This window comes from Pinus tabuliformis, chromosome 5_2, assembly GCF_031772625.1.
Source record: "Pinus tabuliformis cultivar Carrire ecotype Pingquan chromosome 5_2, CPIR1, whole genome shotgun sequence".
Taxonomy (NCBI): Eukaryota; Viridiplantae; Streptophyta; class Pinopsida; order Pinales; family Pinaceae; genus Pinus; species Pinus tabuliformis.
This window is the reverse complement of record NC_142306.1, coordinates 327,177,141-327,201,888: the sequence shown is the minus strand read 5'-3', so window position 1 is coordinate 327,201,888 and position 24,748 is coordinate 327,177,141. Positions and strand designations below refer to the sequence as shown.

The 24,748-nt window shown below is 37.9% G+C and overlaps 1 protein-coding gene across 1 annotated transcript in view; it reads left to right on the top strand.

The window, feature by feature from the left end:
• The window catches only part of CTEXP (kinase family with ARM repeat domain-containing protein), a 341,359-nt gene that overhangs the window by 33,548 nt on the left and 283,063 nt on the right, over positions 1-24,748 (top strand). The window contains exon 3 of the mRNA XM_089436322.1: positions 11,545-11,696. Coding sequence (XP_089292448.1) covers positions 11,545-11,696 — 152 coding nt within the window. The remainder of the gene's footprint in view (positions 1-11,544; positions 11,697-24,748) is intronic.

The window sequence follows — 24,748 nt, the reverse complement described above, 5'->3', positions numbered from 1 at the left end:
ACTAATTGCATAATTTTTTCATTGCTGTAATAAGAGTTTTCAGATCTGATATACACTAAATATTGCATTATAAGTGGACTAAAATTCATAAATTTACATTGGCAAGTCATTAGGCAGCTCATTGGTCATTTCATGTTTCATATTTCTTGACAATTTCTTGGTTTGAAGTGATATACTTAATACTGTCCTATACTTCTTCATGAGTGGCTCTTTCATAATTAAATTGGTTCATAGTGATTTATATTGTTAAGTTTTAATAATTGTTTGTCTTGTGTTAAATTTGAGAATTTGTTAACTTGGCACTTAAATCACTCAAACATCTAAGATCAAAAATCTTGTTGATGGTCTAATTCACTTTAGCATTAAGATTTAATTGGCATTTTGATTGAAGCATTGTTGAAAAGTTATTAAGAATCTCATGCACCTTAAGAAGCTTTGGTAATTCTATTATTGGCATCTTAAGTTCTATTCTAATTGAGCAGCTTGGCATTGTCTAAAATCATAATCTTGGCATAAGATTGTCGATAATTATCATAATAACATCTTAAGTGATTGGTATCTTGTGGATTTGACATTGGCACTAAGTTAATTGGCACTTTCTTAGTTGTAAGATTGCATTTTGATTTACAAGTACTCTTGTCTTTAAAAAATCATCATAACTTAAAGTACTTTAGCAAATCTTAAACTAAGAATTTCACTCATAATCATTGCATAAACATTCTAGGCTTGATTTGCATTAATAAATTACCTCCAAGCATAAGCTTGGTTGATAGACTCCTAGGACAACCCTTTCTCATCTAGCTTGAGGGATTTTACTCTTTTTAGTGGTTAACACAGTGACCTTGCAGTCATCAGAACCATAGTCTCGACTCTCTGCAGCGCTGGAGGCACTGGGTGGTTGGAACATAGGGGGAGGTATTATTAATCAAGCCTTTGCTTGCTTTCCATTGGCTTCCATCCCACAACCAACTCTAGGGACTGATCTCAAAACAATTAAGAGAGAGGTTCCACTTATACTAGGCATATAATTTAAAAGTAACCAAGATCTTGCATCACACTTAGATTTTAGGATTTGCATCTCATATACGTTAGTTGATTAGTTTAAGCAACAATTGTCCATTTAGTTACTTGGTCTGGATTTGTAACAAGCAAGAATTTTGACTCCATAAGGCACTGGTTACATTTCTAAATCTAATTAAATCCTCAAGTCTTGCTAAATTTAACCAAGTAGCTGGGCCACTCAATTGTGTCTCTCGGATAAGTTGGTTCCCAACTTGTCTTTCATCCTCTCCTTTCCATAGGGTCTACCCCCATAGCCCATTGTTGGGAGACAACTAGAATTGAGTGGGCAGTATCAGAATGACAACCTCGCCTTGAGCCGTTGTCGAGGTGCTTGTACAATCTGAGCAACAAGACTGCTCATTCTAGTGTTATATGTGGACGATTTGGTTTTGATAGGCATAGATAAGCTCATTTAAGAGTGTAAGAGAGATCTTGCAAGTGAGCTTGAGATGAAGGATATGGGGCTGATGCTCTATTTCCTTGGTTTGGAGGTTTGGCAGGGAGATGGGGAGAACTTTTTGGGGCAAGGCAAGTACACCCTAAAGATTTTGAGGAAATTCCACATTAGGATTGTAGGCCCATGACCACACCTCTAGTCATAAACTGGAGGAAGGTGGACACATCCAGGTCATAGCAAGTAGACCCCATGCTCTACCAATTTTTGATTGGGTCACTAATGTATATGGTGAACACACGACTAGGCATATGTTTTACAGTAAACTCTTTCAGCCAATTCATGGTCGAACCTGCTAGGGTGCATAGGGTTGTTGCCAAGCACATATCGAGTTATCTCAGGGGGGCAATAGAGTATGGTTTGTGGTATAGATAGGTTGATGGGGTGAGGCTTGGGGGCTTCACTGAAGCAAATTGGGTAGGAAGTTCCACAGACAGGAAACGCAATAACCAGTTGCACATTTAGTGTTGGATTAACAACTGTTTCTTGGTTCAACTAGAAGTAGAGATCAGTTGCATTGAGCTCAATAAAGGCCGAGTACATGGCTACTGGCCTGTTAGCATGCAAAGCTATATGGTTGAAAAAGCTGCTCGTGGGCTTGTTTGGACAAGAGCTAAAACCCATCGTAATCCGCTGTGACAATCAAAGTTGCATCAAGCTCTCTGAGAATCCATTGTTTCATGATAGCTCAAAACACATTGAGATATGCTATCATCACATCAAGGACATTGTTCAGAGAGGTACAATTAGACTCCAACATATAACAACAAATAGCAGACAACAAGCATTCTGACCAAGGCCTTGCCAAGGGGAAGATTTGTTTACTTTAGAGTCATGTTGGATTTAGTACAGAATGCCTTCCTCTCTAAGAGGAAGTGCTAATTGGAGTAGAGCAACAAGGGTTCTACTTGACTAAATGCCAAGGTTAGTAGAGAGACCCACAAGACAACCACTTAGCAAATTATTTGTTATGAATATAATCTATATAAAAATAATAAAATTAATGTAAACAATAATAATCCTTTTGGTGGACCAGTGCCTAATCCTTTGGGGAGATTGGAGTCACGTAGAATTATGACTATGGACCTTTGAATTTTCTAGGTCGAGGCCTAAAAAACAACTTTGTTTGGCACTAGCGCAACAACAAAAGTAACTTCAAAGACTTTATACTTCGTTTTGCAAGATAGATGGCTTATCAAAATGAATTTCAGTAATGAAACATCCCGAGGAACATTCATTCATTATACATGGCCCACACATGAAGCATTAACTATCCAGAAACAAAATTTCCACAACTTCACATAAGAGATGTAACAAATAAGCCCTAGTGTAGTGAAATCGCAGCAACAATTTATGTGACAAAATTAGAAAGAAAGAATAGCTTTAAAATGTACTTACATGTATTAGAATATATCCAACCATCCAAAAACTTGGCATCAAGAAGCTCCAAGACATATGAAAATGATCCAAACATCAAAATTCATTCCATGCTCCAAAAATTTGTCCTCCAATAAGTATAGTGAAAATCTCTGAAGAGATACAAGTTCCAAATCCAAGTGATGATCCTAAAATGAATCCTCATCACTTCTATTTATACACTTATAATGAGTTTGATTTAGCTACTTGGGCATACATTAGTCCTCAAAATAAAATAATGTGCAAAACAACTAACTTTTGGTGACAAGCCCACCAAACTAGCTCATAAACAAAAGAATAAGCCTCTCAAGAAGTTGAATGATCAATTATATGTGTCGTTGGGCTTTCTAAGAAGCCTGGTGAAGTCCATAAGTGCCACAATTATGAAGAGGACTCCCCAAAGTAGTTGACAAGTGGTTGGACCCTTGTTCTCCAAATAATAAACCTATGGTGCTTCCAATGGGTGTGAGGGCCCACAAGTAACCTCACGAGTCTCCAAGTAGATTGAAGATCCCAGTAGACCATCTGCAAGGGCTCAGATGATGGTGTAAGTGATGCCACATCGGCATACAAGCCCTGGGTCATTTGCCAAGTGCATGGTACAACCGTGTGGTCGACTGGGTGTGGTGAAATAGGTGCATCTTCCTCGTCCAATAGGTGAATCTCGAGCAATCTCTGAACATCTCTGGGGATCCATGGAGCGTTGTCTACTATTGTGGAGGCCCATGGCTCTCTATACACACCCTACATGTGCCAATGTAGCACTCTGGAGGGTTATGACCTCGTATAGGGATACCAAACCCAAAATGGAGATCATCTGCAATCCTGCATAAGATCCAATGCGTCCCCAAGCCTTTCAGTCCAACAAGTCATCAAAGAAAATCGAGTTAAAGAGCTTACACACCATGGACAACAGGTGGGCATTTCATAATGGCATGCCCTTCCATGGTGGGTTTTGGCATGTGATAATGTCTCCAAGCTCCAAATGGGGTTAACCAAGTACCCTATTAGGTGGTTTCTACCTTTAAAGGGGATAATATGTCGAAGGTACATCGTTCAAAGGGTGGTGGCATGTGATAGAGATATGAATGGAGGAGGGAATGAAAGGGGCAACACTAGGCCACATGTTGGGGTACAAGGGTAGCTAGTAATAGGGAAGCCCACACTTGGGTATATAATGTATAGGAGGGTGCAATCGTGGCACATGAGGTGTCTTGTCCTTGATTTTTCCACCCTTCTTTATATGCCTTTTGCCTTTTATGATTTTTCTTTGATTAACTACTCGGGGCTCAAGGGATGAGAGCATGATGTGTAAGATATAGCAGTGGATACCCCTTTTAGGGTAGGGCAGTTCATTGCCCGCCAGGGGTTGGGACAGTCATGGGTTCCTGAATGATAAAGGAGGCTCATCTAGGGCCTATATGAAGCAAGGTGATGGCCTTGATGATGGGGTAGAGCTCATGTATTGGCTCTTGCCCACGTGCTAAATGTGTTTGTCCCGACCATCTTTTGCATTTTGTGGTACATTTTCCTGTTGAATGTGGTCAATTATGCTTTTACTTTTATTTTCACCTGCATCAACCTCCAGGGCATCATTCTAGGCCAGACCCAAGGTGTGGGCAAAGTGAGTGGAAAGGCTAACCCTATGTGGACGCAGTGGAGGAATGTGGGCCCAGGTGGGAGAAATGATGAATTGGGTTATAATGAGTGGGAGGGGAGTGATATATGTGGATGAAGGAGCTAGACCACGCAACCAAAATTAGGGTTTCCCATGTAGTACCATTCCTAAAGCCCAAAGGTCAATAAAAGAGATCCCACGGGACTAAAGTCCAAGGTTAACATCAAAATAAGGTCTAGGGGACAAGAGCACAGACCTAGCCCACTCTTTCTGCCGAATCCCCCCATTAATCCATGCTCAAAAGTATCCATGATAAGAAAACTACAATACTCAATTACCAAGTGACAAGAATACCTTTAGGTTCGGGAGGCCCACCTTCAAAAATACGATCATGACAGATGGTTTAAAGACCACATGGTTGCCTTTAGTGGCAGAGAAATGGCACAACGAGCTAGTTGGTGGCTGCAAGGGGTTGCTGGCTGCCGAGTGAGGACCGTCTTGGAGAAATTTTTTCTCCTATGCATATCGCCCGCAAAATGGTGGGTAACAGGGCCCAAGGTTGACTTATAAGGGGAAAGAGGGCGCTGAAGTGGCTAGTTCGATCTGGCATAGTGTGTGTGTGTTTGATCAATAAAGAGGAGATTAGAGTTTCAACAGTCAGTAGCAAGATCAATGACCAAGAGGGAGAGAGAGAGAAGGCCAAATAACACTAACTCTGCCGTACTGCGCGACCATACAATAGCTGAAGTGCGCAGGTCATACAAGCCAAATTACTTGTAGAGGGATTCCATTTTGCTTGGAAGCTGTTCGAAGGGTTTTCGCTGTAAAGGTGAAGTGTTCCCTTGCTGTAATAATTTCTGAAGATTATTTTGTTGAAGCTAATAGAGAAACACACATAATTTGCAAGTTTTCTCCGAAGTTGGGGTTTCCTAGGTATATCCGTGTTTTATGTGTTGCATGTGTTTGTCTTCAGTTTTATTTACTTCTGTTGTGTATTCTATGGTTAGAAAACTTGGTTGTATTTGTGATTTAAGTTTTAGAACAACAGTTTAGTCATATTTCTGGTTGCATCTTTAGAGATTTCCTTCATTACAGGGTTTTAAGGAAATCTAACAGTTTATGTGGGATAAGTTGCTCTGGAGAGCTGAAACTTATTTGGGTTGTTTGATATCTTTTCATCTTGAGTTGCCCTAAGATCTCAAATTCACAATGTTAGATTCAGGAAACCTATAGATAAAGAGGTGATATTTCTGTTTTGCATTAATAGTCAAAGGCTTTCCACACAAAAGGAAATTCCTATAGTTTTTTAAATTTGTTGAGGATGCATGGGTCCCACACATTTCCAATCAAGGCTTAGCAGGGAAAAACACCCTTCAATTTAGAAAATGGCTATGAAGTATTTGCACATGAGGAAAGGGTTGGAATCATTTCCAGGTGTTTCAATTTAAAAAATTGAGGGTAAGCTTCTTGCAACTTAGTTCTAGTCCTTTAGGAGGTATTCAAGTGAGATGTTGGATCTATCAAGGTCCATGGTTGGCTGACTTGAGGTATCATAAAGAGCGATAAAGGAAAAATACTGGAAGGAGATCTTTGATTAGTGGGAGGACTTTCAGGAGGGGACAGGGTCCCTAGCAACTGCACATGAAGAGCTGGGGAGGATGGAAGAGTTACTTAGGAGACCTTGGAGTCGATTCCTCGTCATTGATATTACTCTTTGCCTCTACTTCAATCCTCTAGGGACGTCAACCAACACCACTCAATGTTGATGAAAGTACCAAATCGAAGCTGTAAAATATGGTAGAAAAACCCTAACATGCCTATTCAATGATTCTATTTTGAAGGAAGGGTATATTTTTTCTAAGGCCACGACAAATGATTCCAACAATCAATATCACCTGTAATATCCCTAGGGAATTTTTTGCCCTTTGGGTTATTAGGAGCATAAGGGAATATTGCAACCAATATCATAGTATCCTTTTTCAACTCAACATAAATGACATTGAATGCGCAACAACACAATAATTAAGAACAGTAGCACTCCTCTTAGGGATTACAATATTAATTAGCAGCACAACAACCAACTTACAAGTCCTGCGCAATTCCGCTTTCTTGTTGCATATTATTATCACAGAATCCTAACGACTCTACTGTCCCAGAACTGTATGCTTGTTGCCCTTCCACCTTGTCTGACCTGCCCTCACTTCGTTGCCTCGCTTCGTTGCCTCAAGTGTTGCTGCGTTGAGAGTTCGCTGCCACTAAAATCCTTCAGATGTCACTTGCAACGACATAGTAATCTCTTGCTGCCAGATCGGCTTCAATTGGACTTGCTGCTACAAAAAAACGTCATCAGAGGCCCTCGCTGCCTCATATATGGACCCAGAAGCTCTTTGTTGCCAAATTTGTTCCTTAGTTAACCCTCGCTGTTATAGGGGATCCTTGCTCAAGTGAGCTGTATACAGTGGGATGGATATTTTCTACTTTTTGAATGCTTTAACAACTTGATGCCACCACCGAATGGCTGCCTGTTGTCAAGATGAGAGCTTCACTGCTTGATCAACCTTCGCTGCAATCCGAATTGAAGCTTCCAGCCTTAGTTTGCCGAGGAGGAGATTCTCTGTCTTAGGCAAGATTGCTTCCAGTATTCCGCTGCCTTAATTCAAGGTTCCTTGTGCCTCGAACATAATTGGTTGCTGCAGAGGAGACCCTTAGGAAGGATCCAGAGTCACAAAGTTAGCCTCAGAAGGGTACACTGACACAGAGAATGTCCCAAATGGGTTACTGGCTGAGATGGAAGTCTGGTGCTAATTCGTTGCTCCACATAAGTGTCAGACTGCCTTGCTGCCCAATATTTTAGCCATAGAAGCCTTAGAATAGATGAGGGACACCACAGAGTGTCTCCTCAGGCTAAATAATCCATAGAAATCTGCATGTGCTTGCCAAAACCCAGATGAATGATGACTTAGAAGATTATGCCAAAACTGAATAGAGAGAGATGGGATTGGCTAGGGTGGAATTTTTCTCCAACCAAACCAATCAGAAATAAAAGGGGTCTTAAAACCCTCAGGAGCCTCAACTCACAAAACAGAAATATCCCAACAACCATGATGAGAAAATTGATTCTCCTCTCTTATTTATAGACTCTCTTTGGGTCCCTTCTCCTAATTTTAATTTGAGCGGGTGATAAGTTTTTCTCCACTCAACCCCAATTCTGGCTTCTTTCACAAGTTTTCCTCCAATTACCCAATTTACTCAATGTTGCTCCAAAAACATTGAATAATGGGTTTCCCCCTTTATAATTGACTATAGCCTATGGCGTTGGATAGGCTACTTTGTCCTCCCTTGGGCAATTAATTAGAAGAGGACATTACATCACCAACATCAAGGTACATAATGGGCTTGGTGTTCTTGACTGAATGCCAATCCCATACCCTCATATGTGATAGAATCTATGAAAATGCTGCAATCCTACCGATTTTGAAAACTGTTAAGTCTGCTGAATTTTGAATGGGATCTTGAATTCTACTTTCTCAATTTGAAGTTGGATGAGGTAGGAATGACTCTCAAGCATCTTGAAACAATTAATGGTAATGTCAAAAATTTAAGTCTTATTTTAAGAATTTAACATCACCATTAATTGCACAGGTTTGCTGCAAACTGAGAGTGAAATCCTCTTTTAAAGAAAAAATTCCGGTCTTAGAGGCTTCTAGAAGTCTCATTAATTTATAATTAATCTCTATTTAGGCACTAAAACCAAAATTGTGAGTGACAACAATCAAAGTAAGGCAAATTCGGACAAGTTTTTTTTGGAAACGTGCTGTATGGAGTCATGGACGCGTTTCCCACACGAGACATGTTTTCTATGGATTTAAGCACGATGACACACTTCAATTGCATTTCAGTGTTTTGATACAAATACACAACTGGTACGAGAGGGGGCGGGCACATTTCTTGCTTAGGTTATATAGCAACATAGCTTAGGTTACAGTGGCAACGCTTCTAATGTTCTACCTAGTTTAAGCACCTTGTGATGGATTTGCACTAAGTTCTAGATTTTGTGATAACAATCATGACGGAGACTTTTGACAGGTCTTGAAAATGTGCAAGAACCTAGTGATGCAGAATAGAGGTGCCCAATTGGTTTACTTTTGCTAGGATGGATATTTGTTCAAGGGAAAGCAGTTGTGCATACTGGAAGGTTATGCACAAGGATTTGACAAGGGAGTCACATAATCATAGGTTGCAATAACCCAAAGTTTGTTGGAGAAGATATATTACTGATTAAGTATGAAGGATGACATTAGCAGATTCATAGTGTAGTCCCTCCAATGAAGGTTAGATTTCCATCTGACCATTTACATTTACATCAAGTCCTTCATATTCCCTATTTATTATTGTTCTGTTTTCAGTTGAGGTGCTGTAAAACTGCCATAAACTCTACTACCTGAGATATTTTGCAACTTCTATAATACTTCAGTGGTTTCTTTCTATTTCTTAAACATCTTCGACAATTGCTCATTTTGGATGAGATTCTTTAGATTGTAATTTTTTGGAGCATCTGCCTCAGTGGTCTATTTCAACTATAACTTGCAGAGTGCAAAAGAATGTCCATGGTCTCATTTAACCTGGCCATCTCTCTTCTATCCCCTTAAAGGTGTTTGTGAGCTTCATTGCTTAGGTAAGCTGTTGATTCTTTTCTTATCATTTCTAGAAGACAATGGTTGTTCTAGCTGACAACCACCACTAGCTGATGACATGCCATTATATTTCTGCCACTTGCATCATCCATCTGCTTCTCACCTATCCGACATGAGCACATGGACAAAGGTGGGCTTCCGATCAAAAGGTACTTTATTCATTTTGCAATCGGGTGCTTATGCTTGTTTGTATTTAGGAATTTGATATGGATTATGGGGTGACCTGGAAGAAAGATGGGTTTTGACCGTCATCTTGTTCTCTCACCTTAAATGGGTGTTAATCTTCGTTCCCAGTCCAGTGGGACCTCCCCTAATGGCCCAATGGGTATAGGAGGGGCACTACTCGGGAAACCTTGATTTTGATAACGTAGTTCCATCTATCTCCATTCCAGACTTACACTTTCCATCATACATGATAAGCCCTTATCTCACATCCATTCTTCAGGTTCAACTGATCATTGTTTCTTTGGGATTTGGCACCCATACATCTTCATTCCTCGGTGGGGCTCGAAACTTTACCTTGGGAGGTTGATGCAGCTGAAAGAAAAAGAAAGAGCATATCATGACCACAAAACAAAATCAAAAGAAAGAATATCAAAATGCAAAAGATGGTCGGGACATACAAATTAGCATGTGGGCAAAAGCCTAGCATGAACTCTACCTCACTCTTTATGGCCATCACCTGGGTTTTGAGCACATGTTGCTCCATTACATCATAAAAGGAACCCTTGCATGTCCCAAACTCGATGAGCAATGAAATGGTTGGGCTTCAACTTGAGGGCTTGTTGAAAGTTTCATGTGCCTTTGCCTTGTTGGTATTCATAGTTGGGAACCTTTTTTTTGCACCTTAACCTCAAGACATTCCATTTTCCATGCTATTACTCAAACCCTAGGTCTAGCGTGCCCTAGTTTGGCCTCTTCAAGTGATGTGAATTGTCTCTTATGCATTGTTTGAGCCTTGGTCCTAAGTGGGGTCATCCATTTGAAGCCTTTTGTGTCACCTTATATCTATAAACCTAGAATAGCTGCTAGGTGAGCTATATACCGGAACTCCTCCCACTCGTGAAAGTCCATAAAGAGCAAGGGGTAGTAGCTGTGGTGATAGTGGGCTACTACCTTATTGTTGTCAGTTGATCTTGTAATTGCCTTGTAGGGTACCCCTCCGCAAGGCTTGCTAGATTTTGCGGCAGCATATAGTATAGACTCAGTTTGTGTAATTGTTTGAGTGAGGCTTCCTTTATATGAAGTAGATTCCCATTATTGCATAAAGTGTGCGGTACATATCCAAGTTGTGGTTCCTTCAGTAATGGCTTTAGCGGTTTAATAATGCTTTTTGATTCATGTCAATCAGATATGGTAATTGATTTATGGGATTGGGCCAGTAATCTACTTTTCAATTATGTCTTTTGCCATTAAGGCTTCAAACACTTTAATCTGAACACCTTCTCTGACCATCATCAAATGATCTCCCAGAAAAATGGAACTGCCCACTTAAAACAAGTCCAAGTTATGAATCACTTGTTTTAAGAGCAGGCCTGTTTTTTCCCACATCTATCATTATTGTTGCCTTTCGCTCTGACAATATTGCTATCACCTGACACCAACTGAGTCTGCTATATTTATCAGTTGTCAGTAGGATGCTCTGCTGTCAAATTGTGAATATTATCCACCACTATTCTCATTGCTCTAGGGATATAACCTACCTTTAGTATGCCAAGCAATCTAATAAGTTCTTTGGTCCCTCTTAGGAGATTGCAAATTCTCGTAGTTTTTCTTTTTCGTTATACATAGCTTTGTAACCAACGTGGAATCTTATATTAGCAACATAGTGATCCCTTTGTCAAGCGAAACCTTCAGGCCATGATAAGGGCCATAAACTTTGCTTCTTTATTCCATTTTCCTCCCATGCCCATGTTGTAAGCAAGAATGACTTCTTTAGCTCTATTCAGATTCCTTTTGGAAGCACCATCCTACTTTCGTTGAAATTCTTTGTGAATTTTGCTATATGCCCAAACAGTAATGATGGTTTTATACTTCTTAGAGGTCTTCCCTTTAATGATGGATACAATATTGAAATCTAATGAACTGCTATTGTATAACTTTGTAACATCTTCTTGGAAGGCATAAATAGCATTTTAGCATACATGCAAATATAGTTTAGTTTCCTTCTGATTACATCATGATTCTTTACCTGATTGATAGAATCTCAAACACAATCTTTGTATAAATTCAAAGTTGATTTTGCATTCCTTTCTGGCAATTATACACATGCTTACCAAGAAGATTCTTTTATTTAACAGGTTCGGCATCCCAATGTGTTATCATTTCTCCACAGTGCAGAGGTTGAAGTTGTTGAAGGTTCTAATGTCAGGCCAACTATTTATATTGTGACTGAACCTGTCATGCCGCTTTCTGAAAAGATAAAAGAGCTTGGTCTTGAAGGTACACAGAGGTATGCATTCTAGTCGATTAGGGCCAAAATTCTCACTTTCTACTTGCATATCTAGACATAGCGTTACTGTCATACAATCTGTGACCATGAAATCTGCATATATGAAAAAGAAAAAGCCCTCCTAGATTTTGTTTTGGAAAAGTGCATGTAAATCAGTTTTCTTTTATACAATACATCTAAGTCATTATTATCTGGCATTGGTTAAGGATTTTGTTGTCTATGGTTTCTTCAAAACATCAGGCCATACATTCATGTAATCATGTTTTGATGAATCCAAGCATACTCAACATGCCACAACATAACACTACATAGTACAAACACATTTCAGAAATCTATGGCACAAAAATAATTAAAAAATACGTAAAAAACTATGGACATGGAAAAGGATGTTAATGTATGAATTTAAAATTTACAAAACCTGGGGATGTGTGATACTAATTATAAATTTAAATTCAGTGTAAAGAAAGGCAATAAATGTGTTGAAAATGTAGCGAAGTAAGGTCTTCTGGCTTTTGCCTTAGCCATTAAAGACTTCAAATTGTCTTTCTCTAGCACGAATGCAAATTCATAAGTTAGGCTTCAGTTGTGATGAGTTGATTTCCAGTTCACTGGAATGGTCATCAATAGATTGCATGCATAGTGTTGGAGCTTTAGTTCGTTGGAGTCTTCTTCAGTTAGACTACAAGATGAGGTGGCAGAGACAAGTCCAGTTAAGATGAGTTAAGACTTTAGAGACAAGTGAAGAGAGGACGATTCAAACCCTCAGTTAACTCGGTTTGCAACTAGAGGAAATCAAGGATCAACTTGACCCAGTTAACTGAGAGCTAGTCCAAGTGTAATTGAGACTTGCTCCAGTTATCTGGGAAAGGGAACTCGTTGTACTTGTGTGAACAACCATTCGAACTTGGCCTCCTTGCATGCATCGAAAATCTATTAAGGCAAGAGAAGGATGAAGGCACAAAGATTGATGATTCTTTGTTGATGGTATAGTGCATTGGTTGAGCGAAGATCAGGAATTCGAGGAGCAAGTCGAGACTAGTTTTCAGCAGGAAACAATTGTGTGAGTAGGCCGAGATCAAAAGGCAGGGCCAAGAGCAATTTCTCAAGGCCGAGAGCAGTGACAGGCTGAGAACAATTGGTGGAGTTGAGATTAGTGAGAAGAAAGCCAAGAGCTTTCTCAGAGGTTATTTGCTGGCTGCAGTAGCAGTGCATTGAATTGTAAAAGATTTATTTGCTCAAAGAACAATCAATAAGAAGACCACAACAAAGAAAGCAAGTTTTCCCATTTGGGTTTCCTGGGTAAAACACTGGTGTCAAATTTGTGAATGCATGCGTTTTTATTTCAACTATTTTGTGCTGCATGTTGAATGTTAAGAAACTCTGTATCTTGGTGAAAGTTAAACTTGGTTTCAATTTTCAGTTGCCTTGATTTTTCAGTAAATTCATCTAATTAGTTGCAGAGTTTCAAGAAAATTAACAAAATGTTAACAGTACACACCATTACAAAAGATGTTTTTTATCATAGATTTGATTTTAATACTTAGAAGCTAGTAGAAAAGCTTGTCAATCCATCTTGTTGTCGCGCAAAGTGTCAAGGCTGTCACCCTGATCCCTGATCTCTCCGTTTAAGCTGTCTCCCTAAGCTAAGGGGGGTAGACCCTATGGGATAAAGGAAGACCAACTAGGAACTAGCTGGGTTGGGAGACACAGCGAGGCAAATCGAAGACTTTATTTGATTAGATCTTAAATGTTCAAGACCAGTGCCTTCGCTAGATGAAGTGAAAATTGAGTAATTAGTTTGCTGCTTTTGCTTAGGAAATATAAATATGAACAAACCTTTTAACAATTGCTTGAAAATACTTACTGAAATGAATAACATACAATGAACATTAATACAATCAAGCAATAATGAAAGATAGATGCAAGATATTCATTAGCTGCACAATTCTTTACCAATGAGATTTCAAAGGATCAAAATTCATTACTCAACCATGAAATTCAAACGCTAATGAGTTCATAAAATGATTCACCACTTTTAGATAGCTGATCTTCAGATAAAATTTAAGCGCATTTAACTATATAAAAATGACAAACATTAATCCCACATTTAAAATTTTTAGCCTTAGTGAAAAAAGATACACCAAAATTGTAAATGTGACAAATCCTTAGGCCAAGACAAAATATTTCATTTTTTTTGTTTTTTTTTTGGTTTTGTTCTTTAAATAGATTTTTGATTTATTTCAAAATCAAAACAAAACTAAACTAAGACAAAAAATTAATTTTAAAATCTAAATATATTAACCCTAAGCTAAACTATGAAACCTAACTCAATAAAAAAAAATCGAAATGTCAAAACCTAAACTAGACACACAAAGGAAATAAAAATGAGCGGATTGTTTTCACTGCTCTGGTTGTGTGCAGGTCTTCTACGACGGCGACCAAGGAACACCGGCGTATGGAGGAGCCACGGGTTAGATCAGGAGCTCGAGTGAGGGGAGTGAGGGCTGCGGTGATGATTTGGTGGATGGGCGATGGCAAGGCGTAGGCGACTGAAGAAGCGCAGAGAAGGAGGCAACGAGTAATGAAATGATGCTACGGGTGTGTTATGGCAAAGAGCAGGCCGAGAGTTTTGCAGGTGAAAGGGTTCGACAGATGGAAGGGAAATGGCAGCAACGTGAAGGGACTGGAGCCACGGGAGCAAAGGAATGGAGCAACGAGGAGGATAGATGGCAATGCGTTTTGATTTCATTTGCAGGTTGGAAGTAGGGTTGACGACAGCGTGAAGAGGCTGCGGGGGAGAGAAAGGCGTGAGGGACGCGTGAGGAAAAGAAATGCGTGGAGGGGTCAGGTAGCGTGGAGCTGAACTGAAAGGCAGTGAGTGAAAAATGACTGTGCAGGTTCGGATGGTAGCGGCGGACGAGGAGCGTAAGTGTAGCTGATCAATGGGATGGCGTGGAGGAGCTGGATACGGTGGGAGCTGAAGAATGGACGCAGGGGTGGCAGCACGCTAGCTTTGAGGAGCAACAATGACTGCGTGAGAGGATAGAACAAGACACAGGCAGAGAGGGATGTGGGCAGCGGTTGGAGAAGAGGGAGCTGGCTTTCCTGATGCATTTTTTTTGCAGTTGGAGCAGCGATTGAGGGTGGCCATAACAGCGAAGAAAAAATCCGAAGTCTGCTGGAATGATAAAAACAATTTTGAAACCCTCAGAAAAATATCCCAAATTCTAGAAAACGAATTTCACACTTGTACTTTGGATTTATCAATGAAGCCCCAGGCAACAACAGATAGATGACCTGAAAACCTTGAACCTTTTTAGAAAACTTAATTTAGAGATTAGCTGCTTCAGACTGAAAACCCCACAAAATTTTGCAGATCTGAAACAAATGCCCCTGCAAGAGATGATTCTGAGGCTAGATCTTACCCTCAAGGGCCTAGATCTGGCTTCAAACTAGGATCTCCTCTTCAGATCTGCAACCTGCAATGACAAAACAAACACCCAAAAACAATATATGCAAGGATCATACTAAAAACCCAAAAACCAGCTAAATAATTACAATATTCACAGTTTGAAAGCTCTAAATAGCCAGATTTGTCAGTGTGCCACAAATATATTTTTAAAATTTTAAATTTAGTATGAGGTGCTTCAGAAAACCCTTCATGCATTCACCAGAAAAATTCTAATGATAAGCCCAGGATCAAAACCAACTGGGCTCTTCAGAAAATGATTTTTCGGGGGTTGGCTAGTTTAGCCGAGAACTTCCCCAAACGCCCGATGATTTCAAAATCAAGATTTTCCTGCACAAATTAATTCAACCATTAACATAGAGGGAGAAAACGATAGAGAAATTCAGATCTAATGGAGATACCTGCCATTATATTCAGAAATTTAAGCCATCATTCAAACCCTAGTGATCAAACAAGATACCTGTGTTCAAATCAATCTTCAATAAACTAACATCAATTGCTGAAAGTAAATCTATGCAAGAAAATAAAACATCTTACAACATTTCCAGAAGAGTAACACCAACAAGATTTCAACCCCAAAGTCTTTCTTTATTGCACATGAAAAATGATGACAAGAGAGCTTTCTTTAGCACAAGACTCACAGATCGAATGATCTCAAATGACCACTGACCTCCTATTTAAAGAAAAATTTCCCAACGGCTAGTTCGAGTGATCCTTGTCAAAATGATCTCGACCGTTGATGAGGATCAAAAAATCTTTTAATCTCATCCGTCGAAATTAAAATAATGAAGAAATTCGAAATTATCATTTAAATGCAATTTAATTAATTCAAAAGTTTAATTTTGAATTAATTTCCTCAAAATTTTGACTTTGATTTGACCCTAGGGACCAAGGGCATAAAATTTAGCAAAATAACCATTCAACCTTAGTCACTGGACCCTTTAAAATTTAATTTTTTAGAGGACCGTCGAATTTAGCCTTTGGAAAAATTAAAATTACCTAGGACCTAGGACTTATGAGGGGATAAAACATTTTCTAACCCTCAAGACACTTTACATCACGATTTTTACATTTTTACATCTCAAGGGGGAACACCCGTTTGACATAGACCCTCATAGACTACCCAGTTCTACAACACAAATATAATCTAGTAGATCAAGCAATTTGTAATAAAATAATCTAACCAAATAGTTAGGATTATTCCCAAATCACTTTTACATGGACTCGTCTTAGCACACTAGGGCTCCCCTAAGATTCTAATGACAAAATCCATTCCGGCTTTGGGGTTAGGCTATAAAGGAAAACTCTGCCGACCATGGGTCGCTGAGACAAAAAACCTTCCGGAACGTAGATCATCACTAGGAGATTAGGTTCACCTAGACAATTACATACAAGACACAGATCTGCCAAGATTATCTACAATTTACACATGCAGACTGAGTTTACAAAATAACATGATCAGGCTGATGATGATAGTCGAATGGCACAAACACGATGATCAAGCGCTACCCTTTTGCTAAAAAAGGGAGTGTACTGCTATGGGTCGTTGACACGTAGTGGTCAACACATCTTAAAAGCTTCAAACATCCCTGTTATCCACCCACATGTTTGGGTAACCCTAGGAGATTTTTTTTTACCTATGATGCAATTTTCCAGTGAGCAGCCCTATCATGATCCATAGATAGCCAGACTCAGATGCTTCTCGTCCACTCTTTAGTTCGTGAATTTGTTCATCTAGCTTGCTGATGAAGGTGGGTCATCTATTGTGAGATACATTGTTATGAACATAAATATAACAATAAATAATAATAATATTTATTCTTAATAACTAATAATTATGAAAGGACATGTGTGTTGTTGGGACATGACCATTCACGAAAGGGCACCCCACCTAGTATTTATACGGGGCTGTCTTTTGTTATCAAATCATATGATTCCTTCATATACTTATTCAACATATTATATTTTATCCTCAATGGATTACTTTATATTCCGAGGCCTCTGGATTATTTAACTTAATCCAGGCTTGGCTATCACATTTGGTATCAGAGCCAGTCTGATCCAGCCATTGGGCACAATTTCTCAGAGGCTTTTGGCCACACACTTAAAATCTTTAGCGTTTCCCTGATTTGGGTCTTTGACCACAACAGGTTTTTCCACTAAAAATTCAGAATTTTATTGAAGAGTTAATCCGCTGCCAAAATATCTACAAGCCTATTGTATTGGACATAGAGTTCCTTTGTCGTTAGAAAAAAAATACTATCACAGAACTACAAACATCCAATATAAAAAAAAAAAAGATGCTGTACGGAAGAAAAAAATCACTGCTGTAAAAAGAAAACTTGCACTGCAAAAGTTATTAACTTTGGATTTCTAGACATTGCCTCAGAAATTAATATCGTTTTCACCATGCCTTGAATCCCGTTCTTGGTGTTGTTAGCCGTCACTTATTTTTTTAACCCTTCGTACTCTTTAGTCCATACCAGCCGCATCGTACCTTGCTACTGCTAGTTGCATTGTACCTTGTTGCTGCCACCTCTGTCTCATTATATAGCCATACAGTTTTATAAATTTAAACTAATTGAATTGCTAACCATTGCCCATAATGTTCATACAAACTGTTGCACAACACCACTAACCATCTGTTGTACAAAATCCTGCAGGCGCAAATTCGCCGTACAAATCCCAAAATCTGCAAACATATTGTCTGTACAACTATACAGACACATCTGTACAGCGATACAATGAATTGTCGTACCATTAACTACAACCATAGAAATTACAGTAGAGCTGTACAATTAATTACCGCTCTACTGTCATTTGTATGGTTGTAGTTAATTGTACAACAATTGATCATATTGTTGTACAGATGTGTCCTTATAGTTTTCCAGACATGATGTTTGGCAGATAGCAAGCCTTTTCATCAATATGCATTTCTAAAGGGGAAGGCAATGTTATGAACATCCACATTAAATATATCAATAAATAATAATAGTAATTAATAACTAATACTTATGAATAGTCAAGTCTTAACTAACAAAGATGTCCTTTCATAATTATTCGTTATACTTATTAATTATTCATTTATTATTATTATTCTTCTCATATTTAAGACTTTTGTGATGATTTGAGTTATGGTGAAAAACTTCTTTCGGATCCATCACATGGTAAGTTTGAGTTATCAACATTTCGAACCCACAACAGGCGTTCATCATTAGGATAAAGAATGGTGTGAAAGACTAATCAGCCAAGGGACATAAATAGGCAAGAAAAAAACCAAAAAAGAAATATGAGGGCTGACAAGGAGGAAACCTAAACATCTAACCAGAAAGAATTTAAAGGGATAATAATGTAAAGGAAAATTATTAATATGAGAAAAATCAAATAAAAAGACCTTAAAATAATTAATTAATTACTATTATATATTATTAATATTAATAGCATACATAATAATATTAACATACATAATATTAATATTATGTATGTTAATATATACTTTATGTGTAACAAACATAATTAATAATTAATTAATAGTTATGGGACATCATGTCTCTTCATATGGCACCACTGCCTAGGTTGTAATTGACATAATTCATTCATCAATAATATATATTATAAATTGTCTATACTTTTTACAGTGGTATCAGAGTTGCATTATCGGTCCCTGCTTAGAAATACATCCATTGATAGTACTTTGACAGTCTGCTGTCCTCCAGTCTTGACGGCACCGTATAGGATACCAGTCATCATTGTGCTATCCCCCGTTGCCCAACTGTCTTAACTGCTATTGTACGACGCTTCACCATCTTAACCATTGCTGTATGATGCTAGTTGATCGCCGCCTCTGTCGGCAATCTCCTGCTGCTGCATCCCTCCGCTGTTCATTGTTCCACACTGTCTTTGTTCCGCTTTATCATTGTCCTTGCCGTCAACCCTCTCGGCCTTTTCTGCCTTGTCATCCGGAAAAATTAATTGACCCTATCTCTCGTCCAACGTCCGTATTGTTGTCCCATTTTCGACCCTTAACTTATGTCGTCTCCCTTATGTTTCCCTCGCCAACGTACAATTATTCCCTGTTTTGAACCATGTTGTCATGGCCAACTGATGTGTCACGGTCAACTGTTGCCTCCCCCGTCGATGTCCACAAATATATTCTCTCTGACGTTGGCAAATTAAAATAGGACAGTAGTTAGTTTTTAGTTTTCTATAGGCAGTTATATATAAATATTTAATTTAAATTAATTTAGTTAATACACTTTATTTATTTATATTTATACTTATATCTAGTTTTAGTATATATGTTTAACTTAGTTAAATAATTAGTTTATTAATAATAGTTATTATATATATATAAACACACACACATACAATAATAATAATAATAATAAAGATTTAATTATTTAATTTTTTTTAATAAAAGTGGAGTCTGCAAGGAAAAAGACTAATCCCAATATGGTTAACAGCAATGAGCTACAGGTCGACAAAAATCGATACAGAGATGAAGTCAGTAGCGTATGCCGTTGTCTCGACAATGTCGAAAGGAAGCAAACTGATTTGGCAAAAGGACAAAATCGACTAATCGATAAGATCGATCAATTCGTAGAGAATAGAGAGTGAAATTTCAGAATTTGAAGAGCGGTGGAAAACTACTTTAAGATTGAGGAATGATGAAAGGGCCAAAACTATTGCAAGACTTAACAACCATTAGGAACAAATTAATCGCCTTATTGAAGGGATGGATGCATTAATGGTATCACCCTTAAACCAACAAGGGCCAATACTAAGTCCACCGTCACAAAATACAAGTGAACAAGGACAGGAAGAATTGACGAAAATAGTCTTATCGGACAACATGTATCACACTTGAGTGCTAGATTGAATTAAGCAAAGGATTAAAAAGGAGATACTAGAGTATGACAATAAGGACCATCGAGGAGTTGTTTGGGTCAACAAAATGGAAGGAATTTTTGAATTGAACCCCTCATTGGTTGAAAGAAAAAAATAATGACAGCTTCCAACAACTTGGAAGGGGATGCTTATGATTGGTTTTATGGTGGACCAAGAAATGTGATGCTCATTCCTTCCACTGGAAACATTTCACAACTTCCCTATTGAAAATATTTCAAGACGAATAAGATGATGATCTATATAACAAATTCATACACCTTAAACAAAAAGGAAGTGTTAATGAATATATGCACAAATGGGAAGTTCTAGCAACTAGACAAAACGAATTCACACATGAACAACTGTTAAAAATGTACATATGCGGGTTGGAGGATTATATCCATAGTGAAATAAACTATGGAAACCTAAATAATTGAACATGCCAAGCACATTGCAAAATTGATTGAACAAAAAAACAAATTCAACAAACCATCCTTCACAGGTCCAGAGAAATCAAGTAGATACTCAAATGAAAAATAAAAAAATTACTTGACAGACAACTCTGACAAGTACATACTTCCTCCTTTAGGAGCATAAGAGAATCAACACCAGGGTTTGGGCAAGAAAATGATTACCAAATGCAGATACGGTGGAGACAATTGGACACCTAGGAACAACAAAAAACTATATACGTGTGAAGCTGAGGTAGAATCTGACACATCCAACAGTGACTTAGAAGCGGAATATGAGGAAGAAAATAATATTTCGAATACACAAGATGACGAAGACATGCCCAGGATATCACTTGCCACCATAACAAGAATAACGCAACGCCAAACACTAAAATTACGAGGGCACATAACAAAGGAAAATGTCACCATACTTATAGATACAAGAAGTACCCATAACTTAGTAGATGTAAATGTTGCAAAAAGACTAAACTATTTGTATTTCCAACTGCAAACGTAAGAGTGATGGTAGAAAATGGTAAACAAATCAATGGATTCATAAAATGTCACAAGGTCAAGCTGCAATTACAAGATTATGAATTAGAATCTACATTCTACATCGTACCTCTAGGAGGAGTAGACATCATATTGGGAATACAATGGCTACAAAATTTGCCAACCTACTCTACGAATCACTAGAAACAATTTGTCATGTTCAAGCCAAAAGGAAGAAAATATAAATTGTTCGGATTCCAACCACCACCAGCGCATATGATATCTTCTCAGGAATGACGAAACTGATTAAGAAAGGGGCACCATTCTATATCACACAATGCTATCAAATGGAGATAATAACACCAAAAATAGTGCATTCTGAACATTCAGAGATTGAAGCATTAGTTTACAAATATGAGAAGGTATTCGAAGACTTACCTATGAATCCTTCAGAAAGAAGGATCAATGATACCTCACCACCATAAAACCAAAATAGAAAGATTAATTCAAGACCTGTTAAGGTGTGGAATTATTACAACGAGCAAAAGACCATATGTAGCTCCAGTAGTGTTGGTATGGAAAAAAGACAAATCCTTCAAACTATTAATAGATTGTCGAGGCGTAAATAAGATAACTATAAAAAACAAGTTCCCTATCCCATTTATAGATGAAATACTCGATGAAATCCATGGAGCAAAATATTGCTCAAAGTTAGATCTCTAGTTAGGATATTATCAAATCAAAGTAACACTAGAAGACATGCCAAAGATTGCTTTTAAAGCACATGAAGGTCACTATGAATTCAAGGTGATGCCATTTGGGATAACCAACACACTTGCCACCTTTTAGGCAACCATAAATGAACCTTTTAAACCCTACCTAAGAAAGTTCGTTATAGTCTTTTTTGATGATATCCTTGTCTATAGCAAGATATGGATGCAACATCTCAAGCATTTGGAGCAAGTGCTTTCCCTCAAAGAAAATTAGTTCTATGCAGAATTACCTGAATGTACATTTGATAAGGAAGAAGTCGAATATCTCTGTCACTTTATATCCAAGGAAGGAGTTAAGGTCGATTAGAGTAGAATCAAAGCAATCATGGAATGGCCAAAACTGAATAATGTATCGAAAGTTGAAACTGAGAGGGTTCCTGGGATTAACAAGGTATTATAGAAGGTTCATCAAGAACTATGATCAGTTAACAACTCTGCTGTCAAATTTTTTGAAGAAGACTTCCTTCCAATTGAGTAACCAAGCAGATGAGTGTTTTGAGGTATTGAAGGAAGTTATGTCTTCTACACCTGTGTTAGCAACACCAAATTTTACAAAACCCGTTTTTGTAGAATGTGATGCTTCAGGAGTTGGGATATGCACAATATTAATGCAAAGCGACCACTCGATAGCTTTTGAAAGTAATGCTTGCCATTATCCATGCGCTGGCCAAATGGCGACAATACCTCTTAGGAAGTAATTCATGATGCATATAGATCACAATGGTGTTCAATTCTTATTACAACAAAATATGTTATCCACCGAACAACAAAAATGGATGGAAAAACTTTCCACCTTTGATATGGAAATATTACACAAGAAAGGGAAGGACAATGTAGTTGCAGATGCATTATCTTGAAAAGATGGGGAATCAACAACATGTGCAACAATATTGGTGATTCTCGATTGGTTAGGTGAAATTCGAGTTGAATATGCCAAGGATCCATAATCTTATTCCATAGTCAACAATTTGGACCAAGTTCAAATAGAAAAATGACATTTTGTGGTATAAGAACAAAATCTACCAAAGTCCTTCAAGATTTAAAAAGATAGTATTAAGGGAATCACATAATTCCCAATATAAGGACACATATTTTTTAAAACATGCTACAATGCACGAAAATCATTTTATTGGAAGGTGGTGAGTAAAGCCATTCAAAAGTTTGTTGCCGAATGTGACACACGTCAAAGAAATGAAAATGAGAATATTTTGACACCAGGGCTACTTCACCTGTTACACATTTCTAACCAAAAATGGGAAGAGATCTCAATGGACTTCTTCGAAGGATTATCCGTGCATGATGGAAAAAGTAAGATCTTGGCCGTGGTTGATAGGTTAACGAAATGTGCACATTCTATGGCAGTGAAAGGGACGAACTACACAGCTGATTGTTGATGTCTTCTGTAAGAACATCTACAAATTGCATGGTTTTCTAAAGGTCATTGTTAGCGATAGGGACCCCAAATTTAAAGGGAACTTTTGGAAAGAATTTTGCAAACAAACTGGGATATCCCTTAATACGAGTTCAACTTACCATCCTCAGACAATGGCCAAACAAAAACTGGAAATAAGTGTTTGGAAACTTACCTCTTTTGTTTTGTGACAGATAAATAGAGTAAGTGGTCCCAATGGTTGCATTTACCCAAATGGTGGTATAATTCTACCTACGGCACATCTTGCTATAATCACTCCCTTCCAGGCCTTATATGGGTATGAACCACCAAGGTGGAAGGAATTTGCACTAACTGACGTTTAGGTCCAAGTAGTGAAGAATGAAATTGATGAAGAGCAAAAGATCATTAGAATATTAAAATAAAATTTAGCAACAACTCAAAATAGAATGAAACAACAAGCAGACCAAGATAGATCAGGAAGAAAGTTCGAAGAAGGTGATTGGGTATTTGTATGACTCCAACCTTACAAACAATTATCCTTTAAAAAGCAAGGAAAACATAAATTGGCTCCAAAATTCTATGGGTCTTTTCAAATCAAGAAATTAGTGAAGCAACCTATAGATTAGAATTATCAGAGAATTGTCACATCCACAATGCCTTCCATGTGTCATGCCTCAAGAAGATGTTGGGACAGGTCCAACATGTTCAGATAGAAGTTCTAGAGTATGATGACAAAGGAAGAATTATTCTAGAACCAAAAGGTATCCTGGCCACCAAGGAAAAAGCGTTATGTTCCAGGACCATCAAAGAATATTCTATCAAATGGAAAAACTGTCTGGAAGAAGATTCATCATGGGAGTCGATTTTTTTTTTTGCAAAAAATACCCTTCGTTACCCTTGCTTTGAGGACAAAGCAATTTTTAAAGGGGTGGCAATGTAACAAACATAATTAATAATTAATTAATAGTTATGAGACTTCATGTCTCTTCATATGGCACCCCTGCCTAGGTATATATATTGGGGAGGCCCTCGTTGTAATTGACATCATTCATTCATCAATAATATTTATAATTAAAATTAATAACCCACATAATAATATTAACATACATCATATTAATATTATTAATATTGTGTATGTTGATATATGCTATATGTCTATTATTAATTTTAACATACTAGATGTTTTTTTTAAAGAAATGGGTAGTTTTGTATTGATCAATCTGGTAAACGGGCCAATACCCTTACATGCATGGACTGTTCATCATTTGCAAAATTCCAAATTTGTTCAAAAAAGAATCTATTTCTGTCTTGCCTATGTGCAACTATACCCCTGACAACATTTATCTTTTAAATCCTCCAAAAAACTCACTGAATACTACAAATTTACAAAACATTTAAACAAAATGGAGTTTCCTTAACCAAGATTCACCTTGTTGAGCTTCTTCATGCACACCGAGAGGAGGGTCTTGCAAACCAAAAACTTCTTTGGGAACACCCACCACAACTGATTCCATAGTCACTTCAATGCTGTCAACCTTTGAACACAAGTTGTCCACTTTTGTCGTCAGGTTCTCCACTGACAGCTG